The following is an 18,385-nucleotide window of genomic DNA, read 5'->3' on the forward strand; positions in this document are numbered from 1 at the left end:
TACACACCCTTTCAGATATTTGGAAAGCAGATTAGAATGACTGTAGAGCGAGCAGGAATGACCCACAAAAGAGCCTGTGGTCTTCTGCTTGAATTTACAGCTCTCTCTGGCCAACGCAGCTATGATTTATTCCACTGCTAGAATTTACTTAACATTCACCCTGCACTGGTCAGTAAAACCCCTGAAAACCAGGCCATTACATTGCAGCAATTCACATTTTATCTGATAACCTTGTTCAGTCAAAAGAAGAGATCCAGTATGTGTTTATGATGGGTGAGTGTACAGTTTTATGTCACTTCACTTTCTATCAGACCTCGCACACATGCTAGTCAATGAGATCATTTAAAAGTGTTGATTTTGGGCACCTGGGTAGCTCACCTGGTGTAGTGCTCGCCGATATATATAGAGGCTCATTCCTCAAGGCAGTGGCCCAAGGTTCGACTCCGACCTGCGGCCCTGCGCTGCATGTCAATTCCCCTCCCTCTCCCCTTTCATGTCTTCAGCTGTCCTCTACAAATAAAGTCCTAAAATGCCCCAAAAAAAAAATCTTTAAAAAATGTGTTGATTTTAACCAACAGACTAATGACAAGACATCAGAGATTTCTCCACCATCTACACTGTGTATTTCCATGTGATTTTGCAACTAATGTAGACATTTGCATCATTCCGTTGCTTCTGGGGGAAGGTGGAAGGGCACAATGACTAGTTATTCAGGAACCAGGAATGCAGGTTAGGTTGAGGTTCTGTGAGAGTCATTTGGTGTGACCACACTGTGATGAGTCAGGGTCATGAGCTGCTGCCCGGAAAAGTAGCTCATCTGTGGTGTGGCAAAGAGGGAGAGAGAGGCTACCATATACAGTATTTCATAAGGACAGCAGGATGACCACAGTCTGCAGCCACAATGCTGGGAATGGCACAGGCACAGCACAATTATGCTTTCCAGAGCAAGGTTCATACTACCATGTGTCTAATCTAACGTTTGTCCATCTGCTACTTGAAAGATAAAAAAATATATTGTAATGAATTTGTAATAAAGCTAAAATACAGGAATGTCAGATCCAAGTCAGTTTTCACTTGATTGCAAAATCATTTATTAAATCAAAAAAATTGGGGTAGATAAAATAAGTGTGCAACCTTCCCAAAAACAATGTGCACTTAAAAAGCAATAGCTTATAAAATGTTCAAACCATCAGTGAAATAGCTCTCTACCAAAGATTTAAATCAAATCTTTCACGGCGATGATCTTTAGTTTACAAAATATACAATGCTACAACGTGCTGTAGGATATTGCGTGTAGATGAAACCATCTAACAGGAATGACATATTCTATTCTAGTCAGGAAAAAAAAAAAAAAAACAGAAAAGCTAATTTTTTCACTCTCAGGGTAAAACATAAAACAAAAATATTTTCTGAGTGTAGAAACTGAGTATGAATTAAAATAAATCTATAAAAATAGGAAATCAACTCCTTTTACTCAGATTTATCACACAATCCACAGCAGCAAGCATTTACACCTGACTATGGATGCTCTAGGTTTTTCTTCATACAGATGATTCAGCATGGACATCCTCCTTTATCCATAAGGATACCACTTAATGGCAATGGTCCACTCTCCCTTTATCAACCTAAGCTACTCCATACTGTAAACTTCACCTACAGTGGAGCATTTTTTTTTGCCTAAATCAAAGTCATAGATAACTTAAACTACTGCTTTCCTAAACTGGTGGTTTGTATTACATAGCCATTACATATTGACTTGTTGATTAGTTAACTGATCTCTTTGCTCATGGTGACATCCACCATTGATATACTATAACAGTGCTTCAAAAATGTTGAAATGTCAAAGAAAGAAAAGGTTAATCTTAATTTCCCTTACATCAAAGGCACAGTCAGTCATATCGCTGCTGTACAAGTTTCTGCAGGACACTGACCATGTATGCCAATGTCTTTTTAAAACAGCAGCTAGGTCAGATAAGTATATTGAGCTAAAAGGCACTAGTAAGCCACCCCTATCTTACTCCTCGTCAGAGCCATGAACTGTAGAAGTTGGCATTATGGACCAGATCCGGATAAAATACAATTTTACACAAAAGAAAAAAAAATGAAACATTGTCAGTGGATAATCCCGTATCCGTTGTTTTCTCAAGTGTACTTAAGTCTTCAGTTATCCTAATTATTCAACCAAATATTAGTTAAAATCTGAAAACATCATCAGATCTAACTTATTGCACCCCATATAGAATTTTTACAGCAAACATCATATACATAACACTGACTGAGCAACAGTATGAGGCAGCCATAACTTAACTGTGGTAAAATAAAAAATAAAAATATCAGAAGGAAAAAAAAAAGTAGCATAAAACATTTAAATTTGCTTTCATTGGCACACATTTTGTACAACGTTCCAGTTAAAACTACTGAATTCAAGTACTAGATGGCAAGATATGTTTAGGAACCGCGATGGACATAAACTCTTTCCACTAAAGTATTGTTATAAGATAAGCGAGGGATCTGATATTATGAGTGGAATTACCTGCAAACCTTTCACCTCTGACACCTTTATCAGACAGATGTTACTGATGTTTGGCTACTAAGAGAGAGCAACATTCAACACACAAGAAGAAGTGTTTAAATTATTCCCCTTTTATACTAAATTCTTTGAGCATTAGTGCATCAGTTTAAACATAAGACCCCAGACCGACAGTCAGAGCTGTGAAGCCCTTTTTGAATAATCTAGTTTATCTAGATGGCATGTAGAAATCATTTTATCTATCGGTATTTGTGTCACGCATCATATCAAGTTTCCCAAAACTTCCAAATAGCATTCACTCCAAATGTGACTCAGTCCAGTTTTCTAAAAGCACAATGACAAAAAAAAAAAAAAATTCAAACTGAAATGAATTAATAATAATGATGAATGTATCTGTTGTTGCGGTGATGTGGGCTTCCCGTCCTATTGCTGAGGGAGTGTTGAGGAGGTTGCTTGGATTATTCCCAGTCTGCCATTCACTTGGACTGTCTTTGAGGGCACGGCAACCTAGTTAAAAAAGACACAACATGTCATGTTTGTAATTCTCCACTTTGGTAATGACAGGGGTAATAATTCATGGCATGCTGAAAATAATATATCAGGCTGTGTGTTGTTTGTTTTTTTGGCATCTACAGAAAGAAATGTCTAAACTAAAAAGATTGTATTAGTTAATTTAACTTTATTTTCTTTGCTGTTCCTGTCTGATTTAAATGACGCGAAAATGATAATGTGAAAACATTTCTGTCAATTCTAACTTTACACAGCTGCTGACCTGAAATTGAACTTTATCTTCTTGAAAAATATTCACAAAGCAGTACAGTATGGCTGTCAGATGAACCTGTGAAAGTGTAACAAGCTCCGATTCTTCTCCAGTTTGCCGGTTGCTGCACCGCAGGAGTGCTTTGTTCTGCCAATGATGTCTTTCAACGAGGCAGGACATGATAAAAACCAGACCATGTGACAAGATAGAAGACACTGGTTCAAATCAATGTTTTTTTATGTTGCTGCCTCTGGCTTTCTTGCCTCCATCTGCCTATTTTCATGTCCGTCTCATTTTCTCTCTCTTCTTCGATAAGAGTCTCTCTGGGTGAAATAATGGCGTCTTGTGCACCGAGACTCATGAAAAAGAAAATCTAATCATTGAGATATTCATCACTTGCTGTGCTAATGCTAACTATGGACTGTATTTGCTTAGGCTATCTTTGTTTATCATTTCATTTCTTTTCCAGTTTATGTATTTAAGTGTAACTCTATACCCTCATCTCTGTATTTTCACAAAAACAACTGTAGAATTGAAAATTGAAAATCCAATAATGCTTACACAGAGTAGATAAAGGATGCCTGGGAGTTTTGCAACAACTTTCACTCTGTGGTGTGAATAGTTGCTGCATTTTTCTGTATTAGTACCTTTTTTAGCCTGTCAGCAGCCGATCCAGAGCGAATGGCCTCCAGCATAGCCTCCCTGGCCAAGGCAGGGTTCACAGGGGCGTTAGCACTTGGATGTGCCACAGTGCTAGGCTTAGCCTGAGGCAAGACAGGAGGAGGAGGAGGAGGTGGAGGTGCAATCACGGGTGGTGGTGGTGGGGTAAAGACAGGAGGAGAAGTGCAAGCCAAAGAGGGAGGGCCTGCACCTCCCTCCTCCTCAGTAGTTGCCTTCCTGAACTTCTCCAGCTCGTCAGCAGCCTCCGATTTGGTCTGTAGGGAGTGACACATCGGTAACTAGACACACAAACACAGGCGGCAGGCCAGCTGCTCTCACATACGTGCAATTGAACTTACACTCCTAACACACAAGGGCTCAAGATCTCATTTCCAACTCTGACACATATACTCTTTACTCTAAACAAATACGGTCTCTTCTAATCTTTCTGCATTTTATGTTTTTTTTCACATTTATATGAATTATCTTATTTATTCTTTTTTTTTTTATATATATTTTATTTTAACTTTTTAAAACTTTAACAAAAAATAGAAAAAACCTACATACAAGATGGGTATACAGCATCTGACATTGTTACATGAAGTAAATAAAGGAATAAAAGAAAGACAGAGGCTATATGAGAATATATACAATAACCAAAGTAGTCCAGTGCTTCCTGTCTCATGATACCATAAGGAGTATAAATAGAAAACAAAACAACACAACACACACACACACACACACACACACACACACACACACACACACACACACACACACACACACACACACACACACACACACACACACACACACACACACAACACAAACACACACACACACACACACACACACACACACACACACACACACACACACAAAAGGCCCAGAGAGGAGAATCAAACCATTAGTCAGTGCTGAAAAAATACAAAAGAGTAAGAGAAAAAAAATATATATATAAAACCATACAAATACATAAAAGCCTGTTTTATATGTTGGTCATTTAGGTCTCATCAAGTAAAGCCAAAAATGGTTTCCACGCTTTCTCATAATAGTTTGGTGCATCCCCTCTGATAAGGCGAATCTGTTCCATCCTAGAAACACAAACCATTTCGTTGAGCCACCTCTTAAAGCAAGGAGATGATGGAGACTTCCAGTTGAGTAAAATCAATATCTTGGCCGCTACCATGCCTGTTTTGAGTGCCTGCTTACAGTGGGAAGGGAGGGTCGATGTCCTTTCAGAGGAGCCAAAGATTGCCAGGTTACAGTCTTATTTACTCAATCTTATTTATTCTTTTAACTCCATTGTGCATAGTTATGTAGTTTTCTTTATTTATCTACTTTTTTTTAAAGACATGATTTAGTCATGCAGCATTCCAGAAATTCCACTTCTGGTAAGGAACCTCCAGAATAGAACCGCAGATGTTTCAGCTCCAGCAGCACGTTTTGCTGCCTCTTTCATTCCACATGGGTTCTTACATGACAGCAAACCACAGCTCAGTCCACACACAGGGATGGAAATAGACTCCCATGCTTGCACAACTGGGTTCATGCATGGTTCTGTGAGCTGCTAACTAGCTAACAATACAGACAAAAAGTTTAGCATTTACATCTCCTATTAAACACACTTCTTAGCCATACTTCTTTAAGTGTAATTATTTGTTCTTTTATATGCGCAACAAGACCTACCCCTATTTTCCACCGGGCGCGTGTGCGCTGCGTTCCGGAGGTGCAGCGCCCCCTGCGAGCAATCGCTGCCATTCAAGTCAATGTTTGATATTCCACCAGCGCGTCCCAGAAGCGTCCGTGAAGCGTCTCTCCGCATGCCGTTCGAAAAGCCGGGCAGGAAGTGAAACAGCGAGACTATCCAGTCAATTTACCAAAAGACACCCCCCCAATATCGTTTATGTCTCCTTTAGAACACCAAAGACAACGAGAGACTCATCTTGAAAACATAATACAACATCACAGGTCTTTTTTTTTTTTTAAGGACAACACCAGAAGAGAGAAGGCATGGAGTTAAATTACATGGGTGCCTGGAGTGGAAGGTAGATACTAGCTTAATAAACACGTGATTGTTCTGTAGAGTACTTAAAATCTGCGAGTGGAACAGCAAGACGCTATGCTTCTGAGACGCTCCTGGTGTGGTATGGCGCGCAGCGGAGGATGGAACAAAACCGGAAAGCAGCCGGAACGCAGCACAGACGTGCCCAGTGGAGAATCGGAGTTAAGAGTATACAGCCACAAGTGCAGGCCCTGTAGTAAATGCTAAATGCTACATGCCCCTCCCCCGTTCATATTGACAGACATGGAGTGATATTGCATAAATAACGGAGATAGTATTACCTTCCTCAGCCTTCCGGAGCAACTCTGGGCTCTAATGGCAGCCAGAAGGGCAGACCTCTCGTTCTCCTCCTCAACATCAGATGTTTTCTTCATGCTGCTGGGACCAGCAGTGGTTACCTAATAATGAAATAAAAAGATTTAAATCTTTGTTCCTTTCTTGTCTTCTTTCTTGCCAACACCATCATCATCAACACTTAGCTGCAATTGCAAAATTAGGAACATAGTCCATCCATCCACCCACCCACCCACCAATCCATCCACCCATCCATCAATCATATCAATCCATCCATCCATCCATCCATCCATCCATCCATCCATCCATCCATCCATCCATCCATCCATCCATCCAATGTTTATCTTACCTTCTTGAGCCTGCCCCTGCCTCCGCCTGTCTGGATTGCATCCATCAGGCTGCTGTGCAGAGACGTGTCTTTCTCAGGAGATCTAGAGATCACTGGTTTGAACTTTTTAGTTGGCCCAAACACCATTACCGGTGGAGTTCCAGGGGTCACACCGCTGTCTGACACTGTGACAGAAGGATGTGGCTTTGCATCAGGTGTTAGATGAGTGGCTGCCTTGGCCATGTCCCTTGGGTTCTGAAGACAAGATGTAGAGTACTGACTACACTGTAATTCACAGCAACAACTTTGTGTAAAATAAATAAATAGTTTTTAACATGAAATATTTCTAATACAGGTTATACTCACACTTGGCTGGCCTTGGGATACAGCCTTGGGAGCTGTGGGTGGTTTGGCAGATGAGTGTAGAGGACTGCTTTGCGCAGGGCTGGGGCTTCTGAGCCTAATAGGTTTAATATTATCGCTGTCATTACCGCCGATCATATTTTTTTGGATTGGCCCAATAGAGTGAATGTGCCTATTCTTGGCTGCTTCTGTTTCCAACATATTAGAGCTTCCTTTGGTGGATCCAACACAACTTCCAAATCCACCGGTGTCCGGTCCCACTTCTCCCAAATCTCTCTGGCCATCTGACACATGCTCTGGGTGGCTCATAGACCTCTTAGGACCAGGCGGGTTGGATTTGGAAGTAGAGTCATTCTCCTTATTATCTGACAAAGATGACTCGGAAGATTGGTGTGGATTCACTTTTATGGACCGACCTGATCTCTGGAAACTGACAGTCTGTGCTTTAAAAGAAGCAGAGGAGTCGTGTACATTAGGGATGAAGTTGGGTTTAGCTGAGGTCTTCGGGGTGTTTTTAGTAATGGCAGATGCCACATATTGGCTTGAGGTTCGCCTGGATGGTCTGAGGAAGGACAGGTCTCTTTTCAGGTCTGGAAGGATAGGAGGGGGAAGGACAGGTTTATTACTTGGCTGTTGAGCACTTTTGGACACTGAAATCTTGCTCTCCACCTCTACCCGATCTTCTTTTGCAACTTTGACGGCTCTCACTGGTTCTTTAGCTTCTTCTTTAACCATCTCTTTAGGCTGGGCATTTTTATAAAGTGAAGTGTGCATTTTCAGTTCCTCAGTGTTACTGCTCTTTAAAGTAGTTACTGCGATTGCAGTGGGAGTACTTTTCAGGCCATCTGTGCTCTCCTTAGCATTGACAATGAGATCTTTGCTGTGGGGCACAGCACTTTCTTGTCTCTTATTTGAGCTCCAAAAAGCTTTGGCTTTTCCAAGAAGAGGAGACCCCTCACTGGGATTCATTTCAGACTCTGATGAACCACCAACTTTGTTCCGGGAGATACTACCTTTCACCATGTTTCCTTGATCGTCAATCTTAATGGCACCGACAGTTAATTTGACAGCTGGCTCTCCCGTAGCAGCATGCATGACAGAGGGTTTGGGAGGGACCACAGTGAACGTTTTCAAACCGAAGCGTGACGTGACATTACGAGTGATTTTACCATGTGAAGTATTCTGGCTGGAGTGATTTTGGTAAACTCTGTGCATCTCTTCATCTCTCTCTGCAGACACCGATGTCTGACTGGTTGGTGGAAGAACGGACGTCTTCTCTTGAAAAGAGTGAGCGTTACTTTTCACAGTGCTCTTGCTGTGTTTCTGCAGGTCAACATTAGATTTCACTGCTGACGGTGTTCTGTGTTTATCCTCTTCCACACTGTTGGTATCAGTGGGGCTCGTCTCTTTCATTTTTGTCTCTAGCATCTTTTCTTGCTTTTTAACAGCTATAGACTTGTTCCCCAGTGACCTCCTACTCTGCTCAGGTTGAGACGGCTTCTTAGTATTTGCACTGCTGCTTTTGTTCCTGTCAGCAGCTGTACAAGCATTGTTGTTTTTGTTCTGTGGCTCCACACTGGACTTGCGACAAAAGCCTGAACCTGTGATAAGATCGGGTAAGGAAAAGTGAATTCAATACACAAATAAAACACAACTATTTTTTAACTGTATTATACTGATACCACTAAGCCTAAACAAATGGACTGTAAAGGCACAAAATGTCAACCACAGCATCAAAAACACTAAAGTCTCAGCTTCTATATGATATAATGGATGTAGGCATATTGTTCTTTGTACCTTTGCTCCCAGCTGACTCAGTCCTGGTTAGTGACTTTGTCTCATTTTCTACATTGCGACATTCATAGTCCTCCAGTACTTCATCTATGGCTGTGACTGGCACTTCCATGTCCACTACAGACACCGGCACCTCATTACTGTCTGAGGACATGGTATAGGGCCTCTCCTTCGCTGAGGCTATATCTAAGTGATCTGGAAAAGTAGGAACATATCAAGGAGTTAATGTATAAGACTTTGGGCACACTTTGATTTTTAAGAATCTTACCATGCTTATTACTTATCAAAATTCAATGAGTTTGGAATAGTCACTTGTGGTCTATGTGGAGTCATGTGAAACGTTTCAAACCTATTTCACATGAAACTGCATATTCATAGGATTACTTCAGGTATATGACAAATGTAGTGTTGCAGTGTTATGATGGTCAACAGGTTTAATTCTTTACTAAACTACAGTATACATCTATTCCAGTGATGAACGTACACCTGGACTGCCAGGACCGCAATTAAAAAAATATAAATGCTGTGCCATGCTCCCTCACCTGCAAGGTTTTCTTCAAAATCTGCCAAAGTCTGATTGAGCTGAGCTGTGAGGTCCGGGTCTTCATAGCTGTCTTTTAACCTGCCTGACTTTACCTGTGGGCTGATGTCATTGTGCCTGAGGATGGTATATAAAACGTGTGTCAAACAAACATCTGCACATATACACGTGTAAAAACACACATGCAGAGTCCCACAAAAAAATTGTAATGTAAAAAAAGAGCGTAGGAGCAGCCGTAATACATGACTCCATAATTCTTATTAACAGTCAACCGGTCACCACCAAACAGCTGCTATGAACTGCTTATTTGACGCTGTTGTTATATTCGGAACACTTCCCGTTACTAATCAGCCACAGAAACCAAAAGGCTAAATGCAGGTCAGTAGTAGAAGAAAGAAAATAAATGTGTTAGTTTTAAATATTTTGTGCTTGTTCAAAGTTAAACTTCATTTTCATTGGAGCCTGCTGGCTTTGGAACATGTAGCTGTAAATATATTATTACCACAGTTTAAACTTCCTTTACTCCTTTCAAAGGTTCAACAGAGCATTCTCATGACTTACTGGCATATTAGCTATAACAAATTGCAACAAGAAGGCCAAACCAAATAGAATTTGTCTTCGACGAGACTTGGATTGGTCCTGTTTTCCTCAATGATTCTGAGAAAACAGGGTTATAGTGCTTTCCTGGAATACTGAGGAGCCAGGCCCTGGATTCATAGTCTTTCTAAGCATTCAGGATCCCTGGTTTGGGCACACTACCATACACATTTCACAACAACTTAAAAGGCGAAACATGATATGGGGCAACATTCATTTTCCACAAAATATTTTGAATAAGGGCCTAGAACCATAACTATGAAAGGCCGGCAACAAAGGTTGAGAGTGCCAGCGACTACTACTCAAATATAACACATGGCAGGAACTGTTCTTGGTTATTACTACTGGCACAGTTTAAAACTGTGGAAAGACTTCTACAGTTATGGTTCACTCTTCAGGTGAAAATGCAGGTGTGAAACTAAATTTTATCAGCAAATGCAATAATCTAACTAATACTTTTTTTATGCAGGTGTTCTTAGGCTGGCTCAGATCAACATCAAGGTGACTGGCACACATGTATCACCCTGCCTGCCAGGAAACCAGGATCTCTTAAAATGGATTTAAAAATAAAAGGTGACAGCAATGGAAAAAGATTTGAGGTGGAAGATGAGTAGGAGTCGGGAAAAAGCAAATACTTGGAGACCTGAGGCCAGATAGATGAATGAGTAGACACTGTGAGTCATCCGTATTCTCTTGAGGCCAATGCAGAGGTCTTAATGTGCCTCACCATCTTAAATGAGACTTTACATCATCTTGATGGATATCATAAATTAGGTAAAAAGAGATATACAGTATATGTTTGTCGATGTCATTCTACTTTACTCCCTCAGTCTTGTTAACCCCACATTCCATGCCTTCTCTTTCTGTGATTTTGTCATGCCCTCCTCTCTACCTGTGTCTTGATCTTGATCCCCAGGTGGCACATCCCTCATCGCTGTCGCTAGAATTGTCCCGCACTGGTCCCAGCAATCTCTCTCCTCCATCCAGAGACAAACTCCCATCTGGGGATGTGGGTTGGGTGTCAGATGGAGAGCTGACCATGCCCGAGTCCTCGCCCTCTGCCATGCCCTCAGAGGCAGCGTAACCCTGGTCAGGCAGGCTGCTGCCACCACTGCTGCTGCCCAAGGACGTGGTCTCCTCCTCGGGTGTTCCAGTTTCTGGTTTCTGGCAACTGGCTGTGGAGCTTTGAATGGAGTGGAGCCAAGCTGGGAGAGGAGAGAGATGCATTTTAGCATGGGTATTGGATGTTATCACTGCAACTATTGGCAACTTCAACATCCAAAAATCAAAGAGTTCCCAATGGCCTAAGGTTGTGTATGAAACTAAAGGACCGAGAATGGTCTTGTATTGGGATAGAAAATTATATTTGTTAAAATTAGACATAATAGAGGGCTTAGTTGTTGATTTTTGTACTCATGCAGTGCATTAACTTTAAAAAATGTTTAGGCCTCATTTATTTTTCTCAAATACACAAACCTTAAAATACTTTTGATACCTGGGAAAACATTGAGATAAACAGCACAACAAATCATAAGGAAATTATTATTTTTTTTTTTAAAAGCAAAGGATGCAGAGCGAGCAAGAAGAGATGGAAGAAAACTTTCAACTTTCAACTTTCATTCTGACACCACACAAACCAGAAAACACAAGCTAAATATACAAACACAAGCCTCGAGCACAACCACTTGTGGCTCGATAAAACAACTTTAATGATGTGTGGGCAGACTCACTGCAAACAAACCCTTTTAATTAGATTTTCACAGTACTGTTTTAGGTTCCAGTGAAATATATTGTTGCTTCATACCCTCTCATCTCTTTAGTGCACTCATGCTCTGGACAGTCCTGTGGGTTTCGGAGAACTTATTTAGTCTGTTACTGATCTTGTTTCACTTTATGCCAGGACAATAAAAATCAATGTACCATTTGTTAGTTTTTCAGCAGCCCAGCCAGCATGCACAGCACCTGGAACTCAAGAGGGGATTCTTTAAAATGAGTTTAACAGTGAGTGGCCTTGTTTGTAATACCAGGTGTCTGTGAGTTTGCGCATGCATTGTGCTCCAATATGTCTTCCTATGTGTGTGTGTGTGTGTGTGTGTGTGTGTGTGTCAGTTTTGGGCCTGGTCCTAATGGTGTGGGGAGAACAGTCAGTTCCAGGAGATGTGGTGATGACTCACAGGGCTGTCCTCCCAGCTCCTTCCCAGCAACAGCTTAGTCATGCCAGCTACAGCCACACTCAGCACGCACGCACACACACACACACACACACACACACACACACACACACACACACACACACACACACACACACACACACGGAGAAGTGCATGTATACACACACTTATGCTCTCATATGTTTACACATGTATATGCTTGCATTATAAACACACAAGTAAACATCCACACATAGTTCTCAAAAGTCTTGCTTCATGCTTCAGTTAAAGCAAAAAGTGTCTCCAAGCAAGTCCAAACTGTGACGTGTTACTTGTCAAAATCCAACCATGGCAACCCATGCACAATACCAAACCAAAGTCCTTGAATCTTGAATCCAGTCTTCAACTGTTTAATTGAAAAATGTCTTTCAAACACAGATTTTTTTCAATCACAACACAGATTGCCTTTACAGATAAGTGCATGTTCATTATCACAACTCTCCAGGCTCAATGAGTACACATCTTGTTAAGGTACACATTTGTACCAAAACTCAATGCCTGGGAACTTGCAGAGGACAAATCATATTGTATTTACATAAAATGATTAGATTCTGTGACACCACCATAGTTGCATTCAAATCGTAACAGAACAAGTTGTTTGATGAAACAAGGGCTCCATTCCCTTAACATAGTCACCACACAAAAAAACATTTAGCATTTTTTAGCATGCATCTAATAGTATAGTGCTCAAAATTGTAAACAAGTTGTTTTATGATACAGTCTTCCCTTAAGGCCAAGTGTGGCAGTTTTTCAGCCAAAGATCCAAATTATATATTTAGTTTTTCTCTGGACCCTAAACAATTAACCCATTTTTGAAATGTTACGAAAGAAAATAGGGTCATTTTGGATCCCTACCCAATCTATCAAAAACAAACTGTGTTATTCTCTTTATGGGCTCTCCTTGGGAAGAGTAAAGCAACATGTCATTGATAGATCACCCTTTCCCTAATATTGCCAAAGGCAGCATGCATTCAGGTGTCAGATTTCTAAACCAAGCCACACCAACAAGCACAGAGAGAAACATACGCTGTCCAACTATTGATCTGCAGATATCGCATCACCAAAATATTGGCTGAGAGATATCGCATGGCCTTGCCTCATAGCCTCATTTGAGCATGTCACTCATCAATCACCCTGTAACCGATATGTCCAGGGTTAAGCTCATCTGTCCTTGTATAGTCTTCCGACCACATTCTGTGTGTCCACTATTAACTTAACTCTGATCTCATGCATAATCAATAACAACCAGCGGATCAAGCTGAAATACAAAACCACCAACAGTATATACATATATTTGTAAAAAAAGCAAAGAAAGAAAAAAGCACTGTATTAGGAGTGAAATTAGAGAGCACTTCTTGCTTTCACTTGCAGCATTTTGTGTCCTCAACAGGCACAAATCCAGACCATCACAAGGACAGACCCAGTTAGGTTACTGCAAAGTGGCTTCCGTGAGACATTGCAACGCCAAGTAAAAGCAAGTAATAGAAATGACAACGATTTAAAATTATACTAGCAACGAGACCGTGACAACATATACAAGAGTACAGAAGAAACAGTAGAACATTTCTTAAAATAATGAGAGGAGGGTGATGAATATCAGAGGGAGGTCCAACAGAAAAATGAGAAGGGCCAAAAAAAAGAAGCAAAGGGAACAGATTGGATTGGATTGTCGGACGATGGGAGGGTCAAGCCAGAGAGAGACTTCAGCAGTGTTTGGAGCGCAGACGCACAGGCCCACAGCAGTACACTACAAAGCAGGGTGCGGGGTGGGGGAGTAAAGAAAAGAACAGATGAGATTAGAGATGGCGCGGGATGGCAAAGAAAACAGCTTCCAGAGAAAAACCTAAAAGTAAAGAAAGAAATTGAGGACAACAGAACAATAGTGTTTGGACTATCTACTCTGGTGATGCAGAAAACACGTACAAAAACAAGGTGGCTTACATACGGTTAAGCATCACTCAACAATTATTTTCCATTATACATCTAATATACTCCCATATACTGTATAAATGCAAAACAAAAAAGCCACTCCAGTTGATTGGTGTTGACCGCAGCCCTGACCTTTTGAACCCAGAAGAAATAACAGACAGAGTGCAGTATTCACATACACATTCGCACAAAAAGGTTTGGCAGTAAAGGACAGTTGAAAAAAATGCAAAGATTGGGTCAAATGCAATACAAGTTAGAAAACCAGCTTCTAGGGAAGAAAAAGAAAGACCAAGAATGAAGGAAAGGGAGAGCCAGTCTATCAGGAACCTACACTGGGGAGCCGCTTCCTCTGCCTCCACGGGACTCTGCGGGGAGTTGCTTTCTGTGGGCTCAATGAGAGGGAAGGACGGGGTAGGGGGTAGGACAAGCTGTGGTGGCTCCTGGCCCGGGGAGCGACGGGGTTTGGGTGGCGCTGCTCGATCAGGGGATCCTGCCGGAGAAACAGCATGCAGGCAGGCACGGATGGTCATGTTTGTAATAAAAACGGGCAATGTGGCACAAACATCTCACACGCAAACCTCTTATCGAACTGAAAGTAGCACAAGAACATCACGAGATTGTCAAGATCTTTTTTTTTTTTATTCTGGCAACGTCTTGGCTTCTGTGTTTTTGTGCTCCACTTCGTGGAGACTGCCTTTTATTCAAACAGTTGGTTTCTTTATCCCTGGATTTTCTGGTGATGAAGTTTGAGTTTCTGTGGGCAGAACTCCTTCCTTTGTCAGCTGAGCCATGGCTGTTATCACTGTTAAAGTGTTGTAAGCGACTCTTATGTTATCAGTACATTCATTTGTACGTTTTTAGCATTGCTCTTGTGGAAGTTCCCAATTTACTTGACTACTGTATGTAGTGGAGGGCCCAACCATGGCAACACAGGTCGGTCAAGTATCAGCTGAGTTTCAAGAACAAGTGAACGAGTTACAAGTGTTTGTAGCTACCTTTCAGTTCAGATAAATCCTTGAATAACAATAACTGTGTGCCAGGAGCGGAACGGTTATTATTTAGCTGCATACTCGTGCCACTGTGGCTTTCAGTATTTCTGTCTAACTTCCAACTTGTATTCAGTCACTGAACTTGTGAAATGTTAGACATTTTTAGTAATCACAGTCATTATGACATTAAGAATGTATACATTTTAAAATCTGGCAGTTAAGACTGCAGCTTCATCACGTAACTGCCGGTTTACTGCTTTAAAACTGGATGCCTACTACAGCAGGTTTGCAGAAAAGCAAAATACAAAGGCTTTTGTGAACTACTGTAGTTAGAGGCAGAATATCTATCAGGTGATGTCAATCAGTAACAGAAAGTAGCATTATGTCAATATTCAAATGTTACGTATGATTTAGCATTCAATCAATAGCACTCCCACATCCTAACACCTTCTCCCTTTTGAATTCCAAAAAAGGGTATCAATTGACTTGATTAAAAAAAACAATGTGGCTGCTAATGTAAAAAGAGGCAGTAAGAAAGGAAGTAAAGAGAAGTTGAATACTGATGTGTAATATGTGCAGACTATGATACACAAAGCAGCGGAGACGGGTGATGCTAACACAAGTGCGGACTAACGAATGGGACAAAGGCAATCTGGGTAACATATTGGGTTGTAGGGCCAAAGCTCATTTACTGTAAAACTGCACTGTTGAAATAAAGCTACCAAAATGTCCTTATAAGACTAGTGGTGCATCAGCACGCTGTGTCTTAGTCAGCAGGTGCTGTCGCTGTGCTACTTTATCTGTTTACTCTGCTGTCGACAATAGGAAGGAAACGAAATAGCATGCAGGGCTGAGATGATAAACAACACCATCATAACCCTGACAGCTTCTGGAACACACACACACACACACACACACACACACACACACACACACACACACACACACACACACACACACACACACACACACAAGCTGTAACATGACTGAATCCTTTTTTTCTATCCATAAAACCCTAAACATTACCCTGATGCTAATCCTTCATGATGATTTGATCTCCGTTCCCTCCCACCCCAAAATGATTGTTGCCTGCTTCATATAGTTTCTCATGAAGAAAGAAATAAGCACACACACAGACATACACGGCACTGATGCCTTAGGTGCTCCACTAAATAACCGTGTGATTAATGTGGAAGTCCTAAATCACTTTGTCAATATCAACTAGTGAAGGTTGTGTTGACTAGATTTAAAGAGGAACCACTAATTTACATTTTTACCCTGACTTCTCTGCTTCAAGCTGAAGCTGTAGTAAAAAAAAAAAGATCTACTCGTTCTACAGATGTATGTTTTAATTGACATTTTAAGCCTCTACAGTACAATAGAGTTTGAAGAGCTAAGGTTAAATATTACCTCATATCAGGCACTAGAAGAAGCAATAATATAAAACCAAGATTTAAAAGAATGCTAAAGAGTAATTCTGTATTTGTGTATTACTTTGAGTTTAATGGTGTGAAGCTCCACCTCTGTTTATTTAGAATTAAGAGATCCTTATCCTCACAAAGCTTCCCTGACATACAGTTTACAGTTTGACATACACATCAGTTCTGCTCTTATGAAAGGCTACATGAAACCTACATTAACAAAGTACTAAATCAAACCTATTCAAATGAAAGACTAATTTAAACCTAATAAATGTACATTTCTATCTCTGCCTATACAGTACAAGCATGAGGGCACCAGCCTATATGGTATGTGCAGGGTGTAGTTGTGGTCTAGCCCTAACGTGTGTACTAGCTATTCATTCACTGCCAAAAATGTACTGTTTATCTATTACAAAGAGCAGTTGTCGGGCTGCACTAAAGAACATCTAGTTTATGGTCTCGGCATGAAAAGTTGAGGTTGTGGGTAGGACTGTTGGAGAGAATGTGGCTTTTAAAAGAAATATCGGAACTCAGTGAATACTTTCTAACAAACCGGGTCTATAAATGTATTAATGATCCTTGTGCTGTCTGTTCTATCCTGACTAAAGCAATAACCTCCTCATACTTCATCCTTTCTCTTGCTTTCATCTGCCTGTCCATCATTCTCCTCTCCCTTAACCCCTCTAGTCTCCTAGTCAAGTTTCTAACTTGGCATGCTGTCATCCCCACGGCCAAAACCTTCCCATGCTCCTTTCTCTGAACTTCATTCTGGTATCTTCACCTACGACTCTCTCATCTCTGCCCCTGTCAGACAGGACAGCCTTCTGCTGCAATCTCACTTTGCTACCGAGGTTATATAAAGATCAATACAAGGCCAGCTAAAGTTCCAGTAGATCCTAATAGTTAAATTTTTTTTAGTTAAATTTTTGATAGAAAGGAAAATAAAGAGGGGGATTGAGAAAGAAGAGAGAGAGGAAAAAACGAGAGAAAGATAAGAAGAATGTGAGGGATTGGTAAGTGCAGGTGAGAGACAAGGACTGTATTGTCTCATAGGCTATGATGAAATGAAAACCAGTTCCACTAGGTCCTGTACTTCAGCCGTGACACACACACACACACACACACACACACACACACACACACACACACACACACACACACACACACACACACACACACACACACACACACACACACACAGTCTTTTACCAGGTTATGTATGTCATTCTTGACAATTTAAGTTTCAGACATTGTAGTAGTGTAGTAGTATTTCTCCAGGGCAGACATTCACTCACTTTCTAGGTAGATAACGTCTTCAGGCAACTTCACTTCTTTAACATACAGAGAGAGTTCATTTTCATTGCTTCGAAAATCTGTGCCAGGTGCTAGTTTTTGAGTGTATGCCAGTGTATGCCATTTTATAGATATTTACCCATTGCACTGTGTCTGTTGTTCTCAACGTCATCCAGTTTCAGGTTTAGGGCCGACTCAGTCTCGGACCTGGAGCTGCTGGCTGAGGTCGCCTCTAGATTTAATTTGGCAGCCGTGCTGCTGTAGCTATTCGTAGAGGGCTGTACTCGCACAGACCCGCTCGCTGTGCTGCTGGTGAGGGTGCTGCAGTAGGACACGGCCTGGTCTAGGTCAGCGTCTGAGTCGTCGAGGACGTTGCTAAGTTCAGAGCTGGAATCCTGGACAGCCAGGCTGTCGGTGGTGCTGTTGCTTGGGGTCGGGGAGCTGGGGGTCGGGGTGGCAGCGCTCACAGGTGGAGGTTGCGCTGCGGTTTTTAAGGGGACTGGTTTTACGGTTTGTGTTACCACAATGGCAGCAGAGACAGTGTTAGACTGCGCGACCTTGCTACGATAGGCTGGGATAGGTGTTTCAGTAGCGTGGCTATCAGGGGTGGG

The 18,385-nt window shown here is 41.4% G+C and overlaps 1 protein-coding gene across 6 annotated transcripts in view; it reads right to left on the bottom strand.

Annotated features, from left to right (window-relative positions):
* Positions 1-1,074: 1,074 nt before the first annotated feature.
* Positions 1,075-18,385, bottom strand: part of cobl (cordon-bleu WH2 repeat protein) — a 67,426-nt gene continuing 50,115 nt past the window's right edge. For 5 of the 6 annotated variants that reach the window (XM_039805841.1, XM_039805843.1, XM_039805844.1 and 2 more), the window contains 10 exons: positions 17,914-18,385; positions 14,403-14,561; positions 10,825-11,137; positions 9,337-9,452; positions 8,798-8,989; positions 7,004-8,601; positions 6,659-6,892; positions 6,297-6,413; positions 3,938-4,225; positions 1,075-3,037 (listed from right to left, as the gene is read on the bottom strand). The exon at positions 17,914-18,385 is cut by the window's right edge and continues 108 nt beyond it. In XM_039805841.1, coding sequence (XP_039661775.1) covers positions 2,954-3,037; positions 3,938-4,225; positions 6,297-6,413; positions 6,659-6,892; positions 7,004-8,601; positions 8,798-8,989; positions 9,337-9,452; positions 10,825-11,137; positions 14,403-14,561; positions 17,914-18,385 — 3,573 coding nt within the window. In that variant the 3' untranslated portion in view covers positions 1,075-2,953. The remainder of the gene's footprint in view (positions 3,038-3,937; positions 4,226-6,296; positions 6,414-6,658; positions 6,893-7,003; positions 8,602-8,797; positions 8,990-9,336; positions 9,453-10,824; positions 11,138-14,402; positions 14,562-17,913) is intronic. The other variant, XM_039805846.1, reaches the window with a different exon arrangement.

The sequence above is a fragment of the Perca fluviatilis genome, chromosome 7 (assembly GCF_010015445.1).
Source record: "Perca fluviatilis chromosome 7, GENO_Pfluv_1.0, whole genome shotgun sequence".
Taxonomy (NCBI): domain Eukaryota; kingdom Metazoa; phylum Chordata; class Actinopteri; order Perciformes; family Percidae; genus Perca; species Perca fluviatilis.